Genomic DNA, 25,724 nt, shown 5'->3' on the forward strand with positions numbered 1-25,724 from the left:
GTTGATATGACTTACAGGAGTGGATGAGACAAAAGACAGAGCAAGGGAGCGATAGAGGGAGAGAACATTAGAGGGGGAGATTCAAGGTATGTGAAACAACCAAAGAAAGTTGAAAAACAGCTACTTGGAGAGATTTTCCAGAGGTCAGCATCTCAATGTAATGAATGGTACTTTCAGAGAGAGAGAGAGAGAGAGAGAGAGAGAGAGAGAGAGAGAGAGAGAGAGAGAGAGGAGAGAGAGAGAGAGAGAGAGAGAGAGAGAGAGAGAGAGAGAGAGAGAGAGAGAGATATATATATATATATAGAGAGAGAGAGAGACTGATAGAGAGAGACAGAGAGAGAGACAGAGAGACAGATATATATATATCTATAGAGAGAGAGAAAGAGAGCGAGAGAGAGAAAGAGAGAGACAGAGAGAGATAGAGAGAAACTGCACTCCCATCTCTCTAGTTTCCTAGGGGAACCATAAAACATGCAACTCTCCTTTGACCTGCAGTCACTGGCAGTGTTCGGGATATACACACACGCACGCACGCACACACACACACACACACACACACACACACACACACACACACACACACACACACACACACACACACACACACACACACACACACACACACACACACACACACACACAGGTGTGTCAGGAGTTGGGAGGTGGCGAGAGAGCAGAACCATATTGAACTCAAAACTTCCCTTGTGCTTTATAGCAGACTGTAACATGCCCTGGAACCTTTCTCATGGTTGCAACACCCTCCAATATGATTGGACGTGACATTCATGGGACAGAGTAGTGCATGCGATCTGTGTTGAGCTCATGCAACATGTCTGAAATTGTCCAATGACATGTGGTTGAAGAATGGGGAAAGAATTCCCTTTTCAAGGACAATGAACAAGTTGCGTTGCGATCTGATTGAAGACATTGCATTTCTAGTACAAATCACTACCATGCCCAATCAGTGCGTGTTACAGTGCTTTCGGAAAGTACTTCCCTTGACTTTTTCCACATTTTGTTACATTACAGCTTTATTCTAAAATGGATGAAATTGTTGTTTCCCCCATCAATCTATACACAATACTCCATAATGACAAAGGCAAAAAAATGGGTTTTAGACATTTTTGCAAATGTATAAACAAATATATATATATGAAATATGACATTTACATACAGTACCAGTCAAAAGTTTGGACACACCTACTCATTCAAGGTTGTTTCTTTATTTTTACTATTTTCTACATTGTAGAATAGTGAAGATATCAAAACTATTAAATATCACATATGGAATCATGTAGTAACCAAACAAGTGTTAAACAAATATATATATTTTATATTTGAGGTTCTTCAAAATAGCCACCCTTTGCCTTGATGACAGCTTTGCACACTCTTGGCATTCTCTCAACCAGCTTCATGAGGAATGCTTTTCCAGCAGTCTTGAAGGAGTTCCCACATATGCTGAGCACTTGTTGGCTGCTTTTCCTTCACTCTGAGGTCCAACTCATCCTAAACCATCTCAATTGGGTTGAGGTCGGGTGATTGTGGAGGCCAGGTCATCTGTTGCAGCACTTCATCACTCTCATTCTTGGTCAAATAGCCCTTACACAGCCTGGAGGTGTGTTTGGTCATTGTCCTGTTCAAAAACAAATTATAGTCCCACTAAGCGCAAACCAGATGGGATGGCGTATCACTGCAGAATGTTAAGTGTGCCTTGAATTCTAAATAAATCACAGACAGTGTCACCAGCACAGCACCCCAATGCCATCCTCCTTTGTGCTTCACGGTGGGAACCACACATGCAGAGATCATCCGTTCACCTACTCTGTGTCTCACAAAGACCAAGAGGTTGGAACCAAAAAAATCTACAATTTGGACTCATCAGACCAAAGGACAGATTTCCACTGGTCTAATGTCCATTGCTCGTGTTTCTTGGCCCAAGCAAGTCTCTTCTTATTATTGGTGTCCTTTAGTTGTGGTTTCTTTACAGCAAATTCAACCATGAAGGACTGATTGATGCAGTCACCTCTGAACAGTTGATGTTGAGATGTGTCTGTTACTTGAACTCTGTGAAGCATTTATTTGGGCTGCAATCTGAGGTGCAGTTAAGTCTAATGAACTTATCCTCTGCAGCAGAGGTAACTCTGGGTCTTCCTTTCCTGTGGCGGTCCTCATGAGAGCCAGTTTCATCACAGTGCTTGATGGTTTTTGCGACTGCCCTTGAAGATACTTTCAAAGTTCAAGACATTTTCCGGATTCACTGACCTTCATGTCTTAAAGCAATGATGGACTGTCATTTCTCTTTGCTTATTTGAACTGTTCTCGCCATAATATGGACTTGGTCTTTTATCAAATAAGGCTATCTTCTGTATAACACCCCTACCTTGTCACAACACAACTGATTGGCTCAAACACATTAAGAAGGAAAGAAATTCCACAAATTAACTTTTAACAAGGCACACCTGTTAATTTAAATGCATTCCAGGTGACTACCACATGAAGGTGGTTGAGAGAATGCCAAGCGTGTGCAAAGCTGTCATCAAGGCAAAGGGTGGCTACTTTGAAGAATCTCAAACATAAAATAGATTTTGATTTGTTTAACACCTTTTTGGTTACTACATGACTCAATATGTGTTATTTCATAGTTTTGATGTCTTCACTATTATTCTACAATGTAGAAAATAGTACAAATTAAGAAAAACCCTTGAATGAATAGATGAGTCCAAACTTTTGACTGGTACTGTAAGTACGCACACCCCTTACTCAGTACTTTTGTTGAAGCACCTTCGGCAGCGATTACAGCCGATTCTTCTTGGTTATGACTCCTCAAGCTTGGTACACCTATATTTGTGGAGTTTCTCCCATTCTTCTCTGCAGATCCTCTCAAGCTCTATCAGGTTGGATGGTGAGCATCACTCCACAGCTATTTTCAGGTCTCTATAGAGATATTCGATCAGGTTCGAGTCTGGGCTCTTGCTGGGCCACTCAAGGACATTCAGAGACTTGTCCAGAAGCCACTCCTGCGCTGTCTTGGCTGTGTGCTTAGGGTCGTTGTCCTGTTGGAAGGTGAACCTTAGTCTGAGGTCCTGAGCACTCTGGAGCAAGTTCCATCAAGGATCTCTGTACTTTGCTTCGTTCATCTTTCACTCGACCCTGACTAATCTCCCAGTCCCTGCCACTGAAAAACATCCCCACAGCATGATGCTGCCACCACCATGCTTCACTGTAGGGATGGTGACACTTTTCCTCCAGACGAGACGCTTGGCATTCAGGCCAAAGAGTTCAATCTTGGTTTCATCAGACCAGATAATCTCGTTTCTCATGGTCTGAGAGTCCTTTAACTGCCTTTGGTAAACTCCAATTGGGCTGTGATGTGCCATCTTCCATTTAAGAATGATAGAAGTCACTGTGTTCTTGGGGACCTTCAATGCTGCCAAATGTTTTTGTTTTGGTACCCTTCCCCAGATCTGTGCCTCGACACAATCCTGTCTCGGAGCTCTACACACAATTCCTTTGACCTCCTGACTTGGTTTTTGCTCTGACATGCACTGTCAACTGTGGGATCTTATATAGACAGGTGTGTGCCTTTCCAAATCATGTCCAATCAATTGAATTTACCACAGGTGGACTCCAATAAAGTTGTAGAAACATCTCAAGGATGATCAATGGAAACAGGATGCACCTGAGCTCAATTTTGAGTCTGATAGCAAAGGGTCTAAATAATAATGTAAATAAGGCATTTCTGTTTTTTATTGTTAATAAATGTGCAAAAATGTTCACTTTGTCATTAACGGGTATTGTGTGTAGATGTTTTATTTAATCCATTTTAGAATAAGGCTGTAACGTTAAAAAAAAAGTCAAGGGGTCTGAATTCTTCTGAATGCACTGTATGTGATGTAAAGGTTGTGATGTCATAGGTCAGAGAGAGAGCGATGGTGTGTGAGGTGGTCTTACGAGCCAGGGGTGTGGGATCTCAGGGAGTGGCATCTGAGGGGGTGCCGGAAGGCTGCTGTGGACCTCTGACTTGAACGAGGGCTCTGAGAGAGGAAGAGAGAGAGATCAAATTAGTATCAACAAACATAAAATGCAATGGCATGGATTAGGTATGATGATAATGGTAATGAGGTAGAGTGTGTGGAATGAGGGTATGAAAAGGCTGTTGGTCTGGGTTGAGGACTGACGCTGAGTAACAGTTGTATGACGGTGAAGGTTGTGGTCTTTAATGTTGAGGATTGTGCGGAAGATGTAGGAGATGTGAGAGTGGAGTGAGATTGTGTAAAGGTTGATTGCAAGATAATGTTACAGTCACTTTATCCCTACCTACAGTATATGTACATACTGTGTGTACCTCAACTACCTCGTACCACTGCACATTGACTCAGTACTAGTATGTCTTATATATATAGCCAAATTATCGTTACTAATTGTGGATTTATTCCTGGTGTTATTATTATTATTTTACTATTATTTTTCTTCTCTCTGCACTGTTGGGAACGGCCCTGTAAGTAAGCATCTCACTGTCAGCCTGTCGTTAACGAAGCATGTGACAGATACCACTGTATTTGATAATAGCGGCGGTTGTAACCTTTAGCGGTGAGGACCCTGTGAAGGATGTTGGAGACGAGCATCTTCTTCTCCCTGACCCCAGCGCTCAGATACTCCCTGTCCAGCAGGTCCAGGAACAGACGCAGCTCACACACCAATTCCTCCATGGCTTCAAAGGGACAAAAAAACACACGGTGTTTGAATGTTAGACATCATCAGGGTTGATGGCAATGTCTTAGTTATGGATAAGCACTCAGTTATGTGTATGAATGACATCATTGATTTCAACAATGCTAGCAACACAGTTTCAACAGCCTCCTGTCTGAGGAAACAGAAGAACACCTCAGTTGTTCTGCAGAAACCTTCTGTAAGACCTTCACAGTGTTAGATACAGATGGAAAGGTAAACCCAGGCTGGTACTGGTACAACACCTGAGGATTCTCTCTCCCTGCTATCAACGCTGATTTACAGCTCTGGAAAAATACACCTTCACTCCTCTTCATACAGCAAAACAATAGGCACAGCCCATATAAATGCATAGCTGAAGGTTTAGGTGAGGTGTGTGTGTGTGTGTGTGTGTGTGTGTGTGTGTGTGTGTGTGTGTGTGTGTGTGTGTGTGTGTGTGTGTGTGTGTGTGTGTGTGTGTGTGTGTGTGTGTGTGTGTGTGTATCTCTCACTGGGAGTGAAAAAAGGGTATGGTTCTCTCAGGACATGTTATGGATCGCTTCACATTGAGTTTGTAGGGGTGATATGAGGGTGTTATGAGCTGCACATCAATACAGAACCAGGCTGTAGATAAAGAACACCCCTCTACCTTTCCATAGTTCAGCCCTTTGAGTTCCAGTCGAGCCTGTCCTAGACATGAGATTATGTAATTGCTGGTGACATCATATGAAGACTAAAGAGAGGAGGTTGGCAGGTCCAGTCTCCGCTGTTGACATGACCTTACAAGTTGTAGTTGGTTAGCTCATCATATAATCATAGGTCCTATCTGTGGTTAGTTCTGCAGAGAATTCACCAGAACCCCACGAAGACATGAAACACAAGCACTCAGACACACGGACACACGGACACACACACATACTCCTGATGGAACTATCTCTATCGTCTATCCCCTGCAACGTCAGAATTCCTCACAGACCATGCTGGTGTGTTGTGGATGATTCCATTAAATCAGTTTAGTTAAGGAACAATAGTGGTGTTAGGGAAGTATATTTTGATACACCTACACTATATATACATACATACATACATACATACACATACATACATACATACACTACCATACATACACTACATACATACATACATACATACATACATACATACATACATACATACAACAGTATGTGGACACCGCTTCAAATGTATGCCCCCGTGCATAAAGCGAGGTCCATACAGACATGGTTTGTCGAGATCGGTGTGGAAGAACTTGACTGGCCTGCACAGAGAACTGACTGCAACCCCATCAAACACTTTTGGGATGAATTGGAATGCGCCAGGCCTAATCGCCCAACATCAGTGCCCAACCTCACTAATGCTCTTGTGGCTGAATGGAAGCAAGTCCCCGCAGCAATGTTCCAACATCTAGTGGAAAGTCTTCCGAGAAGAGTGGAGGCTGTTATAGCAGCAAAGGGGATCAATTCCATATTAATGCCCATGATTTTTGAATGAGATCTTCAATGAGCAGGTGTCCACATACTTTTGGTCATGTAGTGTATTATCGAGTTATGCATTATGTCATTAGGTCCAGGACGATACCAATATCGCAATATTTTTCCCATAACAAAAATAAAAACACGCAGACCAACCTGCTGTATGACTAATATTGTGTGTTATATCTTAGAAAATACATGTGACTCCAGATGACAACATAATGATGTTTGTTTCCAACATCAGGACTGTTTTCCTAAAGTTACATCTGCTTTGTGTTTTGTTTCCATGCCACAAAACCAACGAGTATTTGCAATACTGGCATCGTCCCGGCCCTGTATGTCATAGTAAATTATAACGCAACTATAGGCGTCCCATCTTAATGTGAAACCTGACGGACAGCCAATGAAACGCTTTGGAATGTTCTTAGCACAACAGCACATAATGTTTTGGGCATAGTCTCAATTCACAAAAGTACAGTACGCATTGTTTTTGCCAGACACCTGCAATGATATAATATCTAGTCGGCCCTGTAAAAGCCTGAAGGACCACCTTGACTTCAATGAATGATAGTGATGTATAGTTTGAGGAGGATGGCCCAAACTTTTGATCAGTTGTCTGGCATGGAGACTGGTGCATACCGTTGTCTGGGATGGAGATTGGTGCATACCGTTGTCTGGTATGGAGATTGGTGCATACCGTTGTCTGGTATGGAGACTGGTGCATACCGTTGTCTGGGATGGAGATTGGTGCATACCGTTGTCTGGTATGGAGACTGGTGCATACCGTTGTCTGGCATGGAGATTGGTGCATACCGTTGTCTGGGATGGAGATTGGTGCATACCGTTGTCTGGTATGGAGACTGGTGCATACCGTTGTCTGGGATGGAGATTGGTGCATACCGTTGTCTGGTATGGAGATTGGTGCATACCGTTGTCTGGCATGGAGATTGGTGCATACCGTTGTCTGGTATGGAGATTGGTGCATACCGTTGTCTGGCATGGAGATTGGTACATACCGTTGTCTGGCATGGAGATTGGTGCATACCGTTGTCTGGGATGGAGATTGGTGCATACCGTTGTCTGGCATGGAGACTGGTGCATACCGTTGTCTGGCATGGAGACTGGTGCATACCGTTGTCTGGGATGGAGATTGGTGCATACCGTTGTCTGGTATGGAGACTGGTGCATACCGTTGTCTGGGATGGAGATTGGTGCATACCGTTGTCTGGTATGGAGATTGGTGCATACCGTTGTCTGGCATGGAGATTGGTGCATACCGTTGTCTGGTATGGAGATTGGTGCATACCGTTGTCTGGCATGGAGATTGGTACATACCGTTGTCTGGCATGGAGATTGGTGCATACTGTTGTCTGGCATGGAGATTGGTGCATACCGTTGTCTGGCATGGAGATTGGTGCATACCGTTGTCTGGCATGGAGATTGGTGCATACCGTTGTCTGGCATGGAGATTGGTGCATACCGTTGTCTGGCATGGAGATTGGTGCATACAGTTGTCTGGGATGGAGAATGGTGCATACCGTTGTCTGACATGGAGATTGGTGCATACCGTTGTCTGACATGGAGATTGGTGCATACCGTTGTCTGGGAGAGACATTTGATTTGATTTGACATTTATGAGGTTAAAACACACGCTCATATTTCACTCTGAGCCACGGACAAGACTAGGAGTCTCTCCCTCTCTCGATACAAACAGCAACTTTCACACATTCCTGTTTTAATCGTATTATCCTATGAGAGAGGTGGAGGCCAGGAGGGAGAGAGGTGGAGGCCAGGGGGGAGAGAGAGGGATATAGAGGGGGGGAGACAAAGACAGACAGAGAGAGAGAAAAAAAGAGAGAAGGAGAGAGAGCCATAGGGCATAGCCTAGGACTAAACAAGCACCTCAATATCAGGCTAAAATAGTCGTTGGTTACTTTCTGCCCCTTAGAAACAGATTTTTGATCAGTTTTCCAAACCCAAGACCAACACTTAGTCATGCTGAACAACGTCATTACAGCAGTCTTGGACCAGTTGTGTAAATGGCAACAACAACAAAAAAGTGCATGACAGCATACATGGGTTCCAGCCTTTCTTACTGTACACGTGTTGCAGCCAGGAGTCTTCAGAGTTTTATGTCCAATTTCACAGTGTATTGTATTGTGAGCTCATGCCTTTGGATAGAGAAAGACTGAATGGTTTAGCCGACTTCCAACAGGGGTGGTCAAAACGCGTGTTGGGGGAGCAACAATATGCATTAAAATCCCAGATGGCTTAAGGGAATTAGAAGTAGGTGGTGTGGAGCGAAGAGGACCACCCTCAAACAATCCTTTAGGGCTATGAACTAAAACAGTAAACCACGCAAACAAACCACCCACTCACTCACTCTCCCTCCCTCGCCCCCCCCCCCCCCCCTCTCTCTCAATCCCTCGCTCCCCCTCTCTCTCTCCCCCTCCCCCCTCTCCCTCCCTCGCTCGCCCCCCCTCTCTCTCTTTCTCCCCCTCTCTCGCCAACACTCAGCACTCTACACTAACAAAACTCCCCATGTCAACAAGGGTGATGCCAAAAGATAGCTTCTGGCTGGGCCTTCCAAAAACACTAAACCCCCTCTTGAGTCAAGATGTGGACACACCTAGAACCTACAGGAGAATGTCTCAGCTAGGGGGGCAGTCAGTCATGTTTCTTGGACCAAGCAAGAGAGGTAAAGGTTTGTGAGGAAGATCACGGGGGCCAGAGGGTTTACATGTTAGGTTCTAGGTGAACATGTTAGGTTCCAGGTGAACATGTTAGGTTTCAGGTGAACATGTTAGGTTCTAGGTGAACATGTTAGGTTCTAGGTGAACATGTTATGTTCCAGGTGAACATGTTAGGTTCCAGGTGAACATGTTAGGTTTCAGGTGAACATGTTAGGTTCTAGGTGAACATGTTAGGTTCTAGGTGAACATGTTATGTTCCAGGTGAACATGTTATGTTCCAGGTGAACATGTTATGTTCCAGGTGAACATGTTAGGTTCTAGGTGAACATGTTAGGTTCCAGGTGAACATGTTATGTTCCAGGTGAACATGTTATGTTCTAGGTGAACATGTTAGGTTCTAGGTGAACATGTTTGGGTCTAGGTGAACATGTTAGGGTCTAGGTGAACATGTTAGGTTCCAGGTGAACATGTTAGGTTCTAGGTGAACATGTTAGGTCCAGGTGAACATGTTAGGTTCCAGGTGAACATGTTAGGTTCCAGGTGAACATGTTAGGTTCTAGGTGAACATGTTAGGTTCCAGGTAAACATGTTAGGTTCTAGGTGAACATGTTAGGTCCAGGTGAACATGTTAGGTTCTAGGTGAACATGTTAGGTTCTAGGTGAACATGTTAGGTTCTAGGTGAACATGTTAGGTTCCAGGTGAATATGTTAGGGTCTAGGTGAACATGTTAGGTTCTAGGTGAACATGTTAGGTTCTAGGTGAACATGTTAGGTTCTAGGTGAACATGTTAGGGTCTAGGTGAACATGTTAGGTTCCAGGTGAACATGTTAGGGTCTAGGTGAACATGTTAGGTTCTAGGTGAACATGTTAGGGTCTAGGTGAACATGTTAGGTTCCAGGTGAACATGTTAGGTTCCAGGTGTACATGTTAGGTTCTAGGTGAACATGTTATGTTCCAGGTGAACATGTTAGGGTCTAGGTGAACATGTTATCTTCTAGGTGAACATGTTAGGTTCTAGGTGAACATGTTAGTTTCTAGGTGAACATGTTAGGTTCCAGGTGAACATGTTAGGTTCTAGGTGAACCTGTTAGGTTCTAGGTGAACATGTTAGGTTCCAGGTGAACCTGTTAGGTTCCAGGTGAACCTGTTAGGTTCTAGGTGAACATGTTAGGTTCTAGGTGAACATGTTAGGTTCTAGGTGAACATGTTAGGTTCTAGGTGAACATGTTAGGTCCAGGTGAACATGTTAGGTTCTAGGTGAACATGTTAGGTCCAGGTGAACATGTTAGGTTCTAGGTGAACATGTTAGGTCCAGGTGAACATGTTAGGTTCTAGGTGAACATGTTAGGTCCAGGTGAACATGTTATCTTCTAGGTGAACATGTTAGGTTCTAGGTGAACATGTTAGGTTCTAGGTGAACATGTTAGGTTATAGGTGAACATGTTAGGTTCTAAGTGAACATGTTAGGTCCAGGTGAACATGTTTTCGGACAAGGTCTTGTTTGGGCCTAGATCTATAGTTGAACTTGAGACCGTCTGCTTTCACTGACATAAATATCAGTCTTCTTTTTCAAGACTGAGTGTATACACCCGCCCACCATACTTTCTTTAGTGTGTGTGTGTGTCTGTCTATCCGTTGTTTGTGTGATGTCTGACAGGTCCTTAAACACTGCTCTACCTTCTCCTGTGACTTTGATGATAGGCCCTAGGCGGTGTGGGTGTGTTTAAGAGCTGGTCCTGACTTGAAAGGCTGTCACGTCCCCAGACTAAACAAAACAGACGTGTGTGCTACAGACAGACACCATTTATAAATAAGAGAGACAGAGACTGATAAATGAACAAATACACACCCACAAACTCAGGGCAAGAAAATAACTTTAGAGACCGCATTTCCCATAACAACTGTCACTACTTTATTAAGACACACTAAGTGCTAGGCAACCTAACCTACAGATGTAGGATCTTCATTTGACCACCATGTTGTTTCAGGATATGTCCTGCACATCAGGAAATGCAAACTTGTAGTATTCAAGGTTTAAAAATGTCCATTCATTATAATCCACACAATAATTCACATTTTCTGTTACTACAGGATTATTTTCCTATTGTGAGAAAGTGGTCAAATTAAGATCCTACATATGTATGCACAACTCAACGAACCCCTCAAAGCACAGGAAGAACTGTGGGTGTATTTAGACAAATTAGAGAGAGCGCCATCATCATCCATCCTATGACCAGTCGCTAATGGGTACTACAACTACTAATCTTAACCATATATCATGTAGGTTAGATCATAAAGGTTATGTCATCTGACAAATCTGTTTGAGAAACCTCAGCCAAGCTTCTGAGGGAGCACTGGCGTTCTTGGCTCATTTCAAAGTACCAAGCAGTAGTCTGCTGCTCCACTTTGATGTTCGGTGATGGATTCCGCCCAGACTCCATGTGTTGACTGAGCTAATGGGCATGAGATACTCCAGACCTGGACCAATGACAGGCTGTTTATATGTGCACTGCACCTATGAACCACTAAGCATAGTTTGTGTGCAGTGCAGGTATGCTTGAGTTCACTATTCCATAGAAAGTCAATCTCAATTGGCTAATGCAGTATATAAAGTGTAATTGTGGGATATAGGGTACAACCACATAATATGTTGCTTTGTGGGAAGAATGTTGCACATGGACGGTGGTGACGTTAATTGGGGTGGTTTATGGTCTGGCATCGTCATGGTTACCCCCCTCGCGCCAGTCGCCACCACACAACAGGGCATCGCTCAACGCTGGCTCCTTATTCTAAACTCCAACACACACAGACACTAGAGCCTGGCTCTTCCAGACGACCCTCCTACTGTGCCCCCCTCCCTTCTCCTTCTGCCCTGGGCCCTGTTTCCCAAAAGCATCTTTAAGGCTAAGTTCATCGTTAGAACCTTCATAGGAGCATCGTTAAATCTCCAAGCTGCTTCCCTAACCATCATTTTTTAACGTTGCACTTGAAAACGCTCGTAATATATCCCCTGCCTCAGGCCACTCTAGAACAGCTAAGTGCGTCGTTAGATGCTTTTTTACCCTCCCGCCTCACTTTATACACAGAAGATCCCTGCTAAACAGAATCACATGGTTTATCCGTCTCTCTGTTATCGCTGATCAATTCAAAACAAAGTTGCCAGTGTCTTTGCAATTGATACAAACACGCAACGTAGGCTATAAAAATATGCTTGAAATGAAAACCGAGAAGACTGCATTCAAATATAAACGGTAGGCCTGTTTCAATCAAATCATATTGAAATAAATGTGACGTTCCATCAATTGAGTTCTATTTTCCTACTTGTTTTTATTTATTTTTATTTCACCTTTATTTAACCAGGTAGGCCAGTTGAGAACAAGTTCTCATTTGCAACTGCGACCTGGCCAAGATAAAGCAAAGCAGTTCGACACAAACAACAACACAGAGTTACACATGGGATAAACAAACAAACAGTCAATAACACAATAGAAATGTCTATATACAGTGTGTGCAAATGAAGTAAGATTAGGGAGGTAAGGCAATAAATAGGCAATAGTGGCAAAATAATTACAATATAGCAATTAAACACTGGAGTGATAGATGTGCAGAAGATCAATGTGCAAGTAGAGATACTGGGGTGCAAAATAAATAAATAACAATATGGGGATGAGGTAGTTGGGTGGGCTATTTACAGATGGGCTATGTACAGGTGCAATGATCGGTTAGCTGCTCTGACAGCTGGTGCTTAAAGTTAGTGAGGGAGATATGAGTCTCCAGCTTCAGTGATTTTTGCAATTCGTTCCAGTCATTGGCAGCAGAGAACTGGAAGGAAAGGCAGCCAAAGGAAGAGTTGGCTTTGGGGATGACCAGTGAAATATACCTGCTGGAGCGTGTGCTACGGGTGGGTGTTATCGTGACCAGTGAGCTGAGATAAGGTGGGGCTTTACCTAGCAAAGACTTATAGATGACCTGGAGCCAGTGGGTTTGGCGACGAATATGAAGCGAGGGGCAGCCAACGAGAACATACAGGTCGCAGTGGTGGGTAGTATATGGGGCTTTGGTGACAAAACGGATGGCACTGTGATAGACTGCATCCAATTTGCTGAGTAGAGTGTTGGAGGCTATTTTGTAAATGACATCGCCGAAGTCAAGGATCCGTAGGATAGTCAGTTTTACGAGGGTATGTTTGGCAGCATGAGTGAAGGATGCTTTGTTGCGAAATCAGAAGCCGATTCTAGATTTAATTTTGGATTGGAGATGCTTAATGTGAGTCTGGAAGGAGAGTTTACAGTGTAACCAGACCCCTAGGTATTTGTAGTTGTAGTTGTCCACATATTCTAAGTCAGAACCGTCCAGAGTAGTGATGCTGGACAGGCGGGCAGGTGCGGGCAGTGATCGGTTGTAGAGCATGCATTTAGTTTTATTTGCATTTAAGAGCAGTTGGAGGTCAAGGAAGGAGAGTTGTATGGCATTGAAGCTTGTCTGGAGGTTAGTTAACACAGTATCCAAAGAAGGGCCAGAAGTATACAGAATGGTGTCGTCTGCGTAGAGGTGGATCAGAGAATTACCAGCAGCAAGAGTGACATCATTGATGTATACAGAGAAAAGAGTCGGCCCGAGGATTGAACCCTGTGGCACACCCATAGAGACTGCCAGAGGTCCGGACAACAGGCCCTCCGATTTGACACACTGAACTCTGTCTGAGAAGTAGTTGGTGAACCAGGCGAGGCAGTCATTTGAGAAACCAAGGCTGTTGAGTCTGCCGATAAGAATGCGGTGATTGACAGAGTCGAAAGCCTTGGCCAGGTCGATGAATACAGCTGCACAGTATTGTATTTTATTGATGGTGGTTATGATATCGTTTAGGACCTTGAGCGTGGCTGAGGTGCACCCACCCATTGTTGGCTAGTGTCTGTAATTAGTCTCAATATATTTCATGATGTGTCGCCTAACATGCCCAATGATGTGCCAAGTCTGTAATATTGTGCATTTGTATTGGGTAAGTATTACAATAAGCCGCCTCCATATTTGCAGCCATAGGTGTTAATATCTCTCTAGGAGTTGATCCGTGGTCACTACTGTGAAATAATACTAATGTTAAGGAAAGATTTGAATGGAGAAACTGATCTGAGAGCAGTGCTCCCCATCTTTCCATCCTACCAGTATCGACACATGCTCTAACAACGCACTTAGCGACCATTCTCTGCCTTGTGTTTTGGGAAACACATGTTACATCTTCGGCCGTTGTAGGAAAGATGCATTGTTAAAACACTCGTAAACCTAAATTCCATCGCTATCGGGAAACCGGGCCCTAGTCTGTTTGGATTGGGTTGGCACTTCCCTTCCTCTCTCCCTCCCTCCTTCCAGGCTCCTTTCCTCTCTCCCTTCCTCCCTCGGTCTGGGTAAACTGAGTGCCTTACTCCTGGGTCTGAGTCGGCACATTTCCTCCAGGCAGTCCACACCCACGCTTAGAGAGAGGAAGCCCGATCTCGCGGTGTCCAGAGTGGGGAAACACGCCACCTCCCTTGTGCCTCTGGAACTCCCTCCCTCTCTCTCTGGGGTCCCTGTTTGACCCAGAAGAGTTAACCTGGGGACTATTTCAGTAGATTGCAACATTCCACAGCAATCAGATTTAAATGGGATGTGTAGAACAAACATGACTCTCGTGACAGCTCATTGCATCATATTTATACATGAATAAGCCCCTATACTCTGAAGACCAAATTCAGGCCTGCTGGCCACAAACACCACAATCACAAGGCTCAACATCATATCAAACCATGGTCATAAAAACGCAATTAACGTTTAATAAACCACTCGTGCTTTAGAATCCTTTCCGCTGAGAAGCATACACATGTACTGTAGGATGAGAAGAACAGTGGAGGCGTTAGTTTATGATGAGAGCGTTCTCTATCGTGGTCTGTAATTACCAGGGCTCTGTCTGTGTTCCACTGGGCATGACAAGGGAACATCACCGTGGTTTATATCATCTCATCAGTGCCAAACCCATAGAGAATGATAGAGACCTCTAGTGGCCAAAAGGCCATTTAAGCATGGGCAGCGCCATTGAGGGCTTCCACCATTTTAAAGTAGTCAAATAAGTCAACTGGGTGGGCATTCCTATGAGTTGTATCCTCAATGGCGCTGCCCATACTGTCACAGACGCTATAATAGCGCAGATATAAAGATGAGTCCTCTATCTATCTCTATGGCCAAACCACAAACATCTGAGTCAGACTGATCTACTGCTCAAAACCTCATCTGAGAGACGGGAAGTTGGATTCTGTAGTTCAGAGAGAGACAGGGAACAGAAAGAGGGGAGAGAGAGGAAAGTAAGGGAGCGAGACAGAAAGAGACAGAAAGAAAGAGACAGAAAGAGAGAGTGAAACTCCTCCAGTATGTGTAAGAGGATAATTACAAAGCACTCAATGTGAAACCATACCACGAAGTGGGGGATGGAGTGAGGAAAGGAGAAGAGGATGGTGGTTAGAGGCTCTGGATTTCAGTTGGACTCATCTTTCTTGGAGGAATGGAAGGATGGAGGAGACTTGGTGGTGCAGGGAGGATGGTATTCCATCCTGGACTGTTGTAATGTCACCAGCCAATTGCATTCAACCAATAAATAAAGAAAGCCAAAGAGGATAGGAGGCAGATGAGATGAGCATTCTGGTTCCCATCTCATACTTAACGTTTGTGGTAAAAATAGAGCCATCCATGTATTGGCCCAATGCCAAGTTATCTACTGCGAAGTTCAAATTCAAGCCACTTGCCTTTTGATTGACATCTCCTAACCAGACGGTCTTTGACGTGTTTATTCCCATTAGACTCCACCCAAACACGGACCACAACCACCCTTTCTTCTTCCATCACTTCCATTTTCAGCCATGTCATTGTTTCTATTCCAAAAGCCACCCTTGTGCCCCTCCCTAAATCCACGACCCCACAATTGGCTGAGACAGACCCCACCCTAACCCTGTAAGGCTAGCGGTAGTTCCATCCTTAATCTTAAATCTTTGCCCCAGACAGACAAGCTAACAGGCTCATCCTTTTATGTAGGCTGTTAAGCCTATTACTTCAGGCTACGGGCTAATGAGAAATGATCAACAACACTTGTAGCTGTTATTGCAAAACCAATGTTACATCAAGTCAAAGGGCCTTGGATTTGTATTGGATAAGGGCACAGTTACACTATATGATGGCCACACCATATGACAGTCATACTGAATGACAGTTATACTGTATGACACAAGTCTCATATAAATCTGAATCAATGGCGGTCAGTCACATAATGGCTCTTCATCACATTGGTTTTCCAATGTGCATAAGGTAAGGCTATTAACGGGGGTGGGCCAAGGGTCTCCAATTAGTGTTGGAATTAAACTCTCTGTTACTGAATGCAAGTTCAATGATTGACTTCGGTGAGGGATTATAAAAAATAAATTCATCTCTCTTCTCCTCTTCGTTGGATCGGGATTTCCTGCTGTTGAAAGGTGGTCCTGATGGATTTTCTGACACGTGAAAACCTTTAAAAATCCATTATCATTGGGGTGCTGGGTGGGGTATCCCTTTCCCCTAAATGGGCTAACCAACGAAGGGGGCTAAATCACTGACACCATGCCCACATCACAGGCACCCAACGCGGTGCCAATTAATACCACATCTTCTGAGGGTTTCCGACCGAGGGGAAAACTACATTAATAAACAGCAATAAACACATTAACACTCCATTCGTATTGCTCTCAAATGGCACCTCGTAAGGGTTTAGAAACAGGGACTTGCTGAAAGAAATGGATTTATTTCTAAGTGCCAAGCTAGTTGCCTGCTGCTAGTACCCCCACTGGTGGGTAGGCTGATCGCAATACAAAACCTAAAAACACCCTCCAGCCAAAACACACTTTTCACATTCTCATGTGGCGTGGATTTGACATTACAGCATTACTACACAATAGTTGTCTGTCGGGACGCCACCAAATGTGAAGCCGGAATATGTCGCAGAGCTACCTGGTACCGCGCAGCTGCCAACCCAAGTAGCTGGAAGAGGCTAACACTGGAGACAGGTTGTGTTATTGTAAGGATACAGTCTCCTGCAGAGAAACAAGAGATATGGAGCCACTTGGTGTTGTCAAACCACGACTATGTTATTGACCTCAGGGAAAATCTTAAATTACCTCTTGGTTGACCTTAAGTATGTGGTCCTATGTAACACATGATTTATAACACCATGGTAACATTTGAGTAGCACCCCGCAATAATGTGTGTAAAGTAACATGATAGAACAATAGCTTCATTAGTGTAAAGCCTAATATGACGCCAACATTGATTTAGAAAAAGAGTGGAACATAAACATAAGGATTTCACGGCTGCTATGGAAACTAATGTTGCCCTCATTAACTGGTGGTACACTAGCAAAGGTAATGCCCCCAAATCAATGAGCGCGTAAAACGCATGCCCCATAAGGCACGCCAAGTGCGCTTCCCTGGATATAAGGTGTCACTTCGTCCAGAGTCAGTGGGCGGCAGCTGCGCCCAGCTAGGGCATAATCCAGTGATTATCATGCGGGACTGCCTGGACACCGTAAGGGCTGCTATTCACCAGTGTAGTTGGCTTGAGGGAGGGTAAAGGACGGGGAAGGCTCAGGTTGTAACCAGCTAGGCTACTACAGTCGCAACGCATAATTCCATGGACAACAAAACCATGATCCTTAAGACACTTCCAGGAGCCAGCGGTGGTCAGCAGTCTTTCCAGCCTCCAGCTCGCAGCAACCCCCTATGTGTCTCTCTCTCTGTGTCTCTCTGTCTCAGTTATGAGAGGGAACGTAACTGCACAAAGAACTGTATTCATTAGACGACTTAATTGTAGCAAAGCTGAAATGACATTTTACAATGCAGGATGATAATGATAAACAGTAATGCATTGTTAGTATTAGGATATACATTGTTATAAACCATTCATTGTCGTGACAAGATATAATCAATTCCGCTGCTTTTCACTTCCAGTGAGTGTGTTGCCTATTGAACTGTTTCATTTTAAAACCAACAGACTATCAAGGGGTGATTGTAAATATATTCTTCATACATATCAATAATTTCCGCGGCCAGTTGTTGGCGCCACTGAAACAAAGCGCATGATAACGTTAAAATAGACACTCACCCCTGGAGGCGAACAAAATGGGATCGCTCCGCATCGTGGCTTCCCAGCGCATCTATTCCCCAAACAGCAAACGGAATCAGGCGCGTTCCCGGCAGCTGCCGAATATCAATAAAATCCCTCTCCCCACCCGACAGCGGCCAACGACAGACCCTTGTCTGTTTATCCGAGGATAGATTTTCCCCGCGATACCAGCTTTGAATAGCCTTTCTTCACGGTGACCAACCGGTAACGTCTCCGGTCTCGCGTATCCTTTCAAACGTTTCTCCGGCTCTTTTCTCCTCCTCTTCCCTCTTTGCTTCCTTCCTTCCTTCCGTCCTCCTCCCTCTTTCAAAACTCTCGCTAGTCAAACTGCCTGTGCCTGCATGTCGTGCTCGGCTCAGAAACAGAGCGGATCTTGTTTGAATGCTGCTTGCATCTGCAGTTTTGCACCACGGTACTGACAGGCAGCTATAATATAGGGAGCTACTCGTGTCTTATAAGCAAGTGAGCCGAGGGAAGACTGCGCTTTAACATCTGTCCCCTTCACTGTTTTTCTGTATCTCCTTCTCTCTCTTCGCTGTAAAATGAGACCCAACTATTTCTCTCCGCCCAGCACTCTCTGTCTGGAAGTTTGCAGTTAGCTCAGGAAAAAAAATAAAAACACGTACGGCCAGAGAGGACTAGCCCCGCTCTCCCCCTTTTGCTCTGCGACAGATGGGATATTGAACTCGGGCTGGCTCGCCCCTAGGGATGGGGGAAATCGACAGCTTATGGTAATAGTAGGTAATTAAGGACCGGTCGCGTCTGTCCCTGCACCCCGCACACCCCCGCACGTACAGGGGCCGAATCGTGCAGTTTTGTGTCCTGTGTCCGAAGGGGAGAACAAAAGCCAGCCATGACAGATATGAAGGAGACTGCAGCTCAAGTTGCAATACAGGGATACATACATACAGTAGCAGGACATCTACCTCCTCCAACTCAAGACTCACCAGTGTTGAATAGATTAGGTAGGTATGCTATGGAAACGCTGAACTGAAAACCTATACCATGTGCACATTGACACATATGAAACCAAGACATATGTAATTAAGGTTTTTGTGTACTATAACCTAAACACTCGTGGGTGTGTGCCTTGCAACCTAACCTTCACCTCTACTGTATGTTAGTAGAGTGTTGGGTTAGGTCAAATAGCCAGAAAAGGACTACCACACACATTTTGTGTTCGGAGCTGATTACCTTGGACAGGTCTGTCAAAACAATGTGGTCAAATCCACCAGCAAGCTTTTATCTCACGCACATCTCACTTTGCTGGTTCAAGAAACAAGAAAAATGTAAACACAATATAGTAAAACAGCTTCACAGCAAGACAGGTTTACAGCATGACAGGTTTACAGTAGGACATGTTTACAGCAGGACAGGTTTACAGCAAGACAGGTTTACAGCAGGACAGGTTTACAGTAGGACATGTTTACAGCAGGACATGTGGCAGGTTTACAGCAAGACAGGTGACGGTTTTACAGCAAGACAGGTTTACAGCAAGACAGGTTTACAGCAGGACAGGTTTACAGTAGGACATGTTTACAGCAGGACAGGTAGCAGGTTTACAGCAAGACAGGTGACAGGTTTACAGTAGGACGGGTTTACAGCAGGATGGCTTTACAGCAGGACGGGTTTACAGCAGGACGGGTTTACAGCAGGACGGGTTTACAGCAGGGCAGGTTGTGAGACCTGTAGTAGATCCAACGTGGCATTCCTTACAGCTAGTGTATGCTGTGTATTATGGTATGTAGTCCCAGATGCCCCTTAAGTGGGTTAATTACTGTACAGGAAACTAGTGGAAGGACGAGTGCTTGTTGAGTTGAGAACAGACTTTAGCTAGTAGGGAAAGGGAAGGGGGGATACATAGTCAGTTGTACAGAGGAGGTGCGGGGGGCTGCCTTAAATTGACATCCACATCTTCGGCACCTGGGAAACAGTGGGTTAAACTGCCTTACTCAGGGGCAGAACGACAGATTTTTACCTTGCCAGCTCGGGGATTCCATCCAGCAATGTTTCGGTTACTGGCCCAACCCTCTAACCACTAGGCTACCTGTAGTAAATAACATGACCAATGGGAGGAGTTCTTGTTGAGTTGAGAGCAGATTTTATTATATAACATGACCAATGCAGCTTTTATTTAACCAGGCAAGTCAGTTAAGAACAAATTCTTATTTACAATGAGAGCCTACCAGGGAACAGTGGGTTAACTGCCTTGTTCAGGGGCAGAACGACAGAGTTTTACCTCGTCAGCTTGGGGATTCGATCCAGCAAACTTTCGGTTACTAGTCCAACGCTCTAACCACTAGTCTACCTGCCGCCCGGCTTCAGAGAGGAAGCTGAGCTGGAGGGTGATGAAAGATGGACCCGTTTACACCAGTTATAGTGTTAAAGATGTGATGCAATGGATGGGCCAAGTGGAGGTGTGTGTGTGTTGTGTTTCTTTGAATGTGTGTTTGAGGCAGAGAGTGTGTACAAGACAGGAGGATATGCTATAGTGTGACCATGCAAGGTGTCAACCTTTAACCTGAATTGAATGCACAACCTGAAGTGTTTCTGCACACACGTACACACACACGTTGTATACTGGTTGTATACTAGTTGTATACTTGCGACGGATTGTATCTCTTGCATCAACTCTTTATTGGCTGATCTGGGCTTTGTGAAAGTCAGTGTTGATGTCAGTGTTTGGCTGCATGACAACGATAACCTAATGGACACACACACACACACACACACACACACACACACACACACACACACACACACTTGTAGCCATGAAACTGTTGTCACTGACACCCTGCTGTCTCCACACTGTTACTATTAAAATATAGATATGGGATTTCCCCATATCACAACACTGGGTGTTGCTACACACTGTTACTATTAAAATATAGGATCTCCCCATATCACAACACTGGGTGTGGCTCCATCTCTATATACTTCCCTCAACAGTGCTGGAGAGCACATTGGGGGACATTGAGGGGGGCCCCTTCGTAGAATCAAGATAATCTCTCCTTGGCTTTTCTCCATGGAAAAACCTGTGTGTGTGTACATGTTTCTGTGTATGTGTGTGTGTGTACACGTTTCTGTGTGTGTGTGTGTGTGTGTGTACACGTTTCTGTGTGTGTGTGTGTGTGTGTGTATGCGTGTGTACACGTTTCTGTGTGTGTGTGTGTACATGTTTGTGTGTGTGTGTATGTGTGTGTACACGTTTCTGTGTGTGTACACGTTTCTGTGTGTGTGTGTGTACATGTTTCTGTGTGTGTGTGTGTGTGTGTGTGTACACGTTTCTGTGTGTGTGTGTGTTGGGGGGTTGGAGTTGAGTGAACTAGGTGGTCTATCGACCGGAGTCACATGTCCAGAACACACTTTAGGCTCTATGCAAAACATCCGTGACACAAATAACCTTTTCTCACCTCCAGATTCATTTATTGAATTAAGGACACAGATCTGGGGGTTGTGTCACAACACTGGCCTTGTTCCCAGTCTGTAGCCCAGTGTTCAGAGACTTTGGACCTCGATGGTCTATAGAGTGGTAGGAACACAGACATGCTGGCTCACACTAACCCTCCCAACCCTGCAAAGAGTCTGTCATCCAGCAATATGATGACATGACGATTTGGGGGGAAAGAGAGAAATAGAGTGAAGGACAGAAAATATGTGATGGGAGAGAGAAAGAGATAGAGGGAACGTAGGAGAACGCATGTGGGGGATAGAGAGGGAGAGAAAGAAATATCAAATCAAATGTTATTGGTCACATACACATATTTAGCAAATGTTATTGTGGGTGTAGTGAAATGCTTGTGTTCCTAGCTCCAACAGTGCAGTAGTATCTAACAATTCACAACAATACACACAAATCTAAAATTAAAATAATGGAATTTAGAAATATATAAATATTAAGACGAGCAATGTAGAATACAGTACATACTGTACATATGAAATGAGTAAAACAGTATGTAAACATGATTAAAGTGGCCAGTGTTCCATTATTAAATTGACCAGTGATTCCATGTCCATACACACTACCGTTCAAAAGTTTGGGGTCACTTAGAAATGTCCTTGTTTTTGAAAGAAAAACATTTTTTTTTGTCCATTAAAATAACATCAAATTGATCAGAAATACAGTGTAGACATTGTTAATGTTGTAAATGACCATTGTAGCTGGAAACGGCAGATTTTTAATGGAATATCTACATAGGCGTACAGAGGCCCATTATCAGCAACCATCACTCCTGTGTTCCAATGGCACGTTGTGTTAGCTAATCCAAGTTTATCATTTTAAAAGGCTAATTGAGCATTAGAAAACCCTTTTGCAGTTATGTTAGCACAGCTGAAAACTGTTGTTCTGATTAAAGAAGCAATAAAACTGTCCTTCTATAGACTAGTTGTGTATCTGGAGCATCAGTATTTGTGGGTTTGATTACAGGCTCAAAATGGCCAGAAACAAAGACCTTTCTTCTGAAACTCGTCAGTCTATTCTTGTTCTGAGAAATGAAGGCTATTCCATGCGAGAAATTGCCAAGAAACTAAAGATCTCGTACAACACTGTGTACTACTCCCTTCACAGAACAGCGCAAACTGTCTCTAACCAGAATAGAAAGAGGAGTGGGAGGCCCCGGTGCACAACTGAGCAAGAGGACAAGTACATTAGAGTGTCTAGTTTGAGAAACAGACGCCTCACAAGTCCTCAACTGGCAGCTTCATTAAATAGTCTCAACGTCAACAGTGAAGAGGCGACTCTTGGATGCTGGCCTTAACGATGTCTACACTGTATTTCTGATCAATTTGATGTTATTTCAATGGACAAAAAAAATTGCTTTTCTTTCAGAAACAAGGAAATTTCTAAGTGACCCCAAACTTCTGAATGGTAGTGTATATAGGGCAGCAGCCTCTAAGGTGCAGGGTTATGTAACCGGGTGGTAGCCGGCTAGTGATGGCTATTTAACAGTCTGACGGCCTTGAGATAGAAGCTGTTTTTCAGTCTCTCAGTCCCATCTTTGATGCACCTGTACTGACCTCGCCTTCTGAATGTCTTTGAGGCCAAGCCACATTTTTTCAGCCTCCTGAGGTTGAAGAGGCACTGCTGCTCCTTCTTCACCACACTGTCTGTGTGGGTGGACCATTTCAGATTCTCAGCGATGTGTACGCCGAGCAACTTGTGCTTGCGTGCATGCTTGCTCTCTTTTGTGCATGCATGTGTGTATTACGATGAAAGAGAGTGTGTGTGTGTGTGTGTGTGTGTGTGTGTGTATGTATTACGATGAAAGAGTGTTTGTGTGTGTGTGTGTGTGTGTGTGTGTGTGGGGGAAAAGCAGTCAGAGCCCAGCCCATGTGGACTCTGTGTGTCTTTCCCTAGTTTTAGAGAGGGACAGCTCCTGTGGTAGTCCAGGCGCGCCTGTCAAAACCTCTTGGCGCACGACCCACCCCCTCAATCCCTCAACAAGAGGGAGGGGGTCTAGGGGCTGAGGGGTAGCGGCTAAGGGGAATGGGGGTTTGGGCCTCTTGGTAGGGGCGGTGTTAAACAAACACTCCTCCAATGAAACGATTAGGCCCCTGGAGGTGCTGGAGTGATTGCTTCCCTACACAGACTCCAGTCAGACACAGGCTCCAGTCAGACACAGGCTCCAGTCAGCTCCAGTCAGACACAGGCTCCAGTCAGACACAGGCTCCAGTCAGACACAGGCTCCAGTCAGACACAGGCTCCAGTCAGCTCCAGTCAGACACAGGCTCCAGTTAGAGCTGTAAAGTTGGCCCACTGTGCTATAAGGTTAGATGTCTCTGTATCCATCCAAAATGGCGACCCCCACTGACTTTCTACCGTCAGTCAGAGCTTGTTCTATTGCCTATTTCTATTCCCTATTGTTCTAGTGTTCTATTCCCTATTGTTCTAGTGTTCTATTCCCTATTGTTCTAGTGTTCTATTGCCTATTGTTCTAGTGTTCTATTCCCTATTGTTCTAGTGTTCTATTCCCTGTTGCTCTAGTGTTCTATTCCCTATTGTTCTAGTGTTCTATTCCCTGTTGCTCTAGTGTTCTATTCCCTATTGTTCTAGTGTTCTATTCCCTATTGTTCTAGTGTTCTATTCCCTATTTCTATTCCCTATTGTTCTAGTGTTCTATTGCCTATTTCTATTCCCTATTGTTCTAGTGTTCTATTCCCTATTGTTCTAGTGTTCTATTCCCTATTGTTCTAGTGTTCTATTCCCTATTGTTCTAGTGTTCTATTCCCTATTGTTCTAGTGTTCTATTCCCTATTGTTCTAGTTCTATTCCCTATTGTTCTAGTGTTCTATTCCCTATTGTTCTAGTGTTCTATTCCCTATTGTTCTAGTGTTCTATTGCCTATTTCTATTCCCTATTGTTCTAGTGTTCTATTCCCTATTGTTCTAGTGTTCTATTCCCTATTGTTCTAGTGTTCTATTGCCTATTGTTCTAGTGTTCTATTGCCTATTGTTCTCTTGCCTATTGTTCTAGTGTTCTATTCCCTATTGTTCTAGTGTTCTATTCCCTATTGTTCTAGTGTTCTATTCCCTATTGTTCTAGTGTTCTATTCCCTATTGTTCTAGTGTTCTATTGCCTATTGTTCTCTTGCCTATTGTTCTAGTGTTCTATTGCCTATTGTTCTCTTGCCTATTGTTCTAGTGTTCTATTCCCTATTGTTCTAGTGTTCTATTGCCTATTGTTCTCTTGCCTATTGTTCTAGTGTTCTATTCCCTATTGTTCTCATGTTCTATTCCCTATTGTTCTAGTGTTATATTGCCTATTGTTCTAGTGTTATATTGCCTATTGTTCTAGTGTTCTATTGCCTATTGTTCTAGTGTTCTATTGCCTATTGTTCTAGTGTTCTATTCCCTATTGTTCTAGTGTTCTATTGCCTATTGTTCTAGTGTTATATTCCCTATTGTTCTAGTGTTCTCTTGCCTATTGTTCTAGTGTTCTATTGCCTATTGTTCTAGTGTTCTATTGCCTATTGTTCTAGTGTTCTATTGCCTATTGTTCTCTTGCCTATTGTTATATTCCCGATTGTTCTATTTTCTATTGTTCTAGTGTTCTATTCCCTATTGTTCTAGTGTTTTATTGCCTATTGTTCTAGTGTTCTATTCCCTATTGTTCTATTGCCTTGAACAGGCATTATAAAAAAAGTCAGGGGTTGCCAGAGTCAAAGTAGAAAGAAGAGATTACAAAGATGTCTCCTTTTGAAGTTATTGTCTTTGATTTGGGTGGAATTTGTGTTATCAGAGGAAGAATCACATCTCTAGTCCACAGTGAATAAGAAGTTCTAAAAACACTTATCTTTCCAGGGTCAACCCTAACGAAACAGACAATCAAACAGAGTAAAGATAGAACTCAATTTAATGCTTGTTGGCCTCAACTAATCTTCTGTAATCTAGAGGGCCCTACATAGTAAAACATCTGTTGGCAAAGGTTTAGGGGAGATAGCGTCTTCATAACAACTACCAAGGTGTTCTTTTTCACATTCAACATTGTCACCCTTACAACAAAACAACCCAGAATGTGGGATAAGGATTTGTGGAATTCCGACGGACGAATCTGGGTATGGTGGATGCCAGGAGAACGCTACCTGCCCCAATGCATAATGCAACTGTAAAGTTTGGTGGAGGAGGAATAATAGTCTGGGGCTGTTTTTCATGGTTTGGGCTAGG

General features: G+C 43.9%; 1 protein-coding gene across 4 annotated transcripts in view; it reads right to left on the reverse strand.

Annotated features, from left to right (window-relative positions):
- afap1 (actin filament associated protein 1) overlaps positions 1-25,724 on the reverse strand; it is a 143,663-nt gene that overhangs the window by 62,921 nt on the left and 55,018 nt on the right. The window contains exons 1-3 of one of the 4 annotated variants that reach the window (XM_014206537.3): positions 18,042-18,682; positions 4,583-4,711; positions 3,952-4,034 (exon numbers count right to left, since the gene is read on the reverse strand). In XM_014206537.3, coding sequence (XP_014062012.1) covers positions 3,952-4,034; positions 4,583-4,711; positions 18,042-18,093 — 264 coding nt within the window. In that variant the 5' untranslated portion in view covers positions 18,094-18,682. Of the gene's footprint in view, positions 1-3,951; positions 4,035-4,582; positions 4,712-18,041; positions 18,683-25,724 lie in introns of those variants that run through there. The other 3 variants (XM_014206538.3, XM_014206541.3, XM_014206540.3) reach the window with 3 other exon arrangements.

This window comes from Salmo salar, chromosome 07 (genome assembly GCF_965601325.2).
Source record: "Salmo salar chromosome 07, fSalSal1, whole genome shotgun sequence".
NCBI lineage: Eukaryota > Metazoa > Chordata > Actinopteri > Salmoniformes > Salmonidae > Salmo > Salmo salar.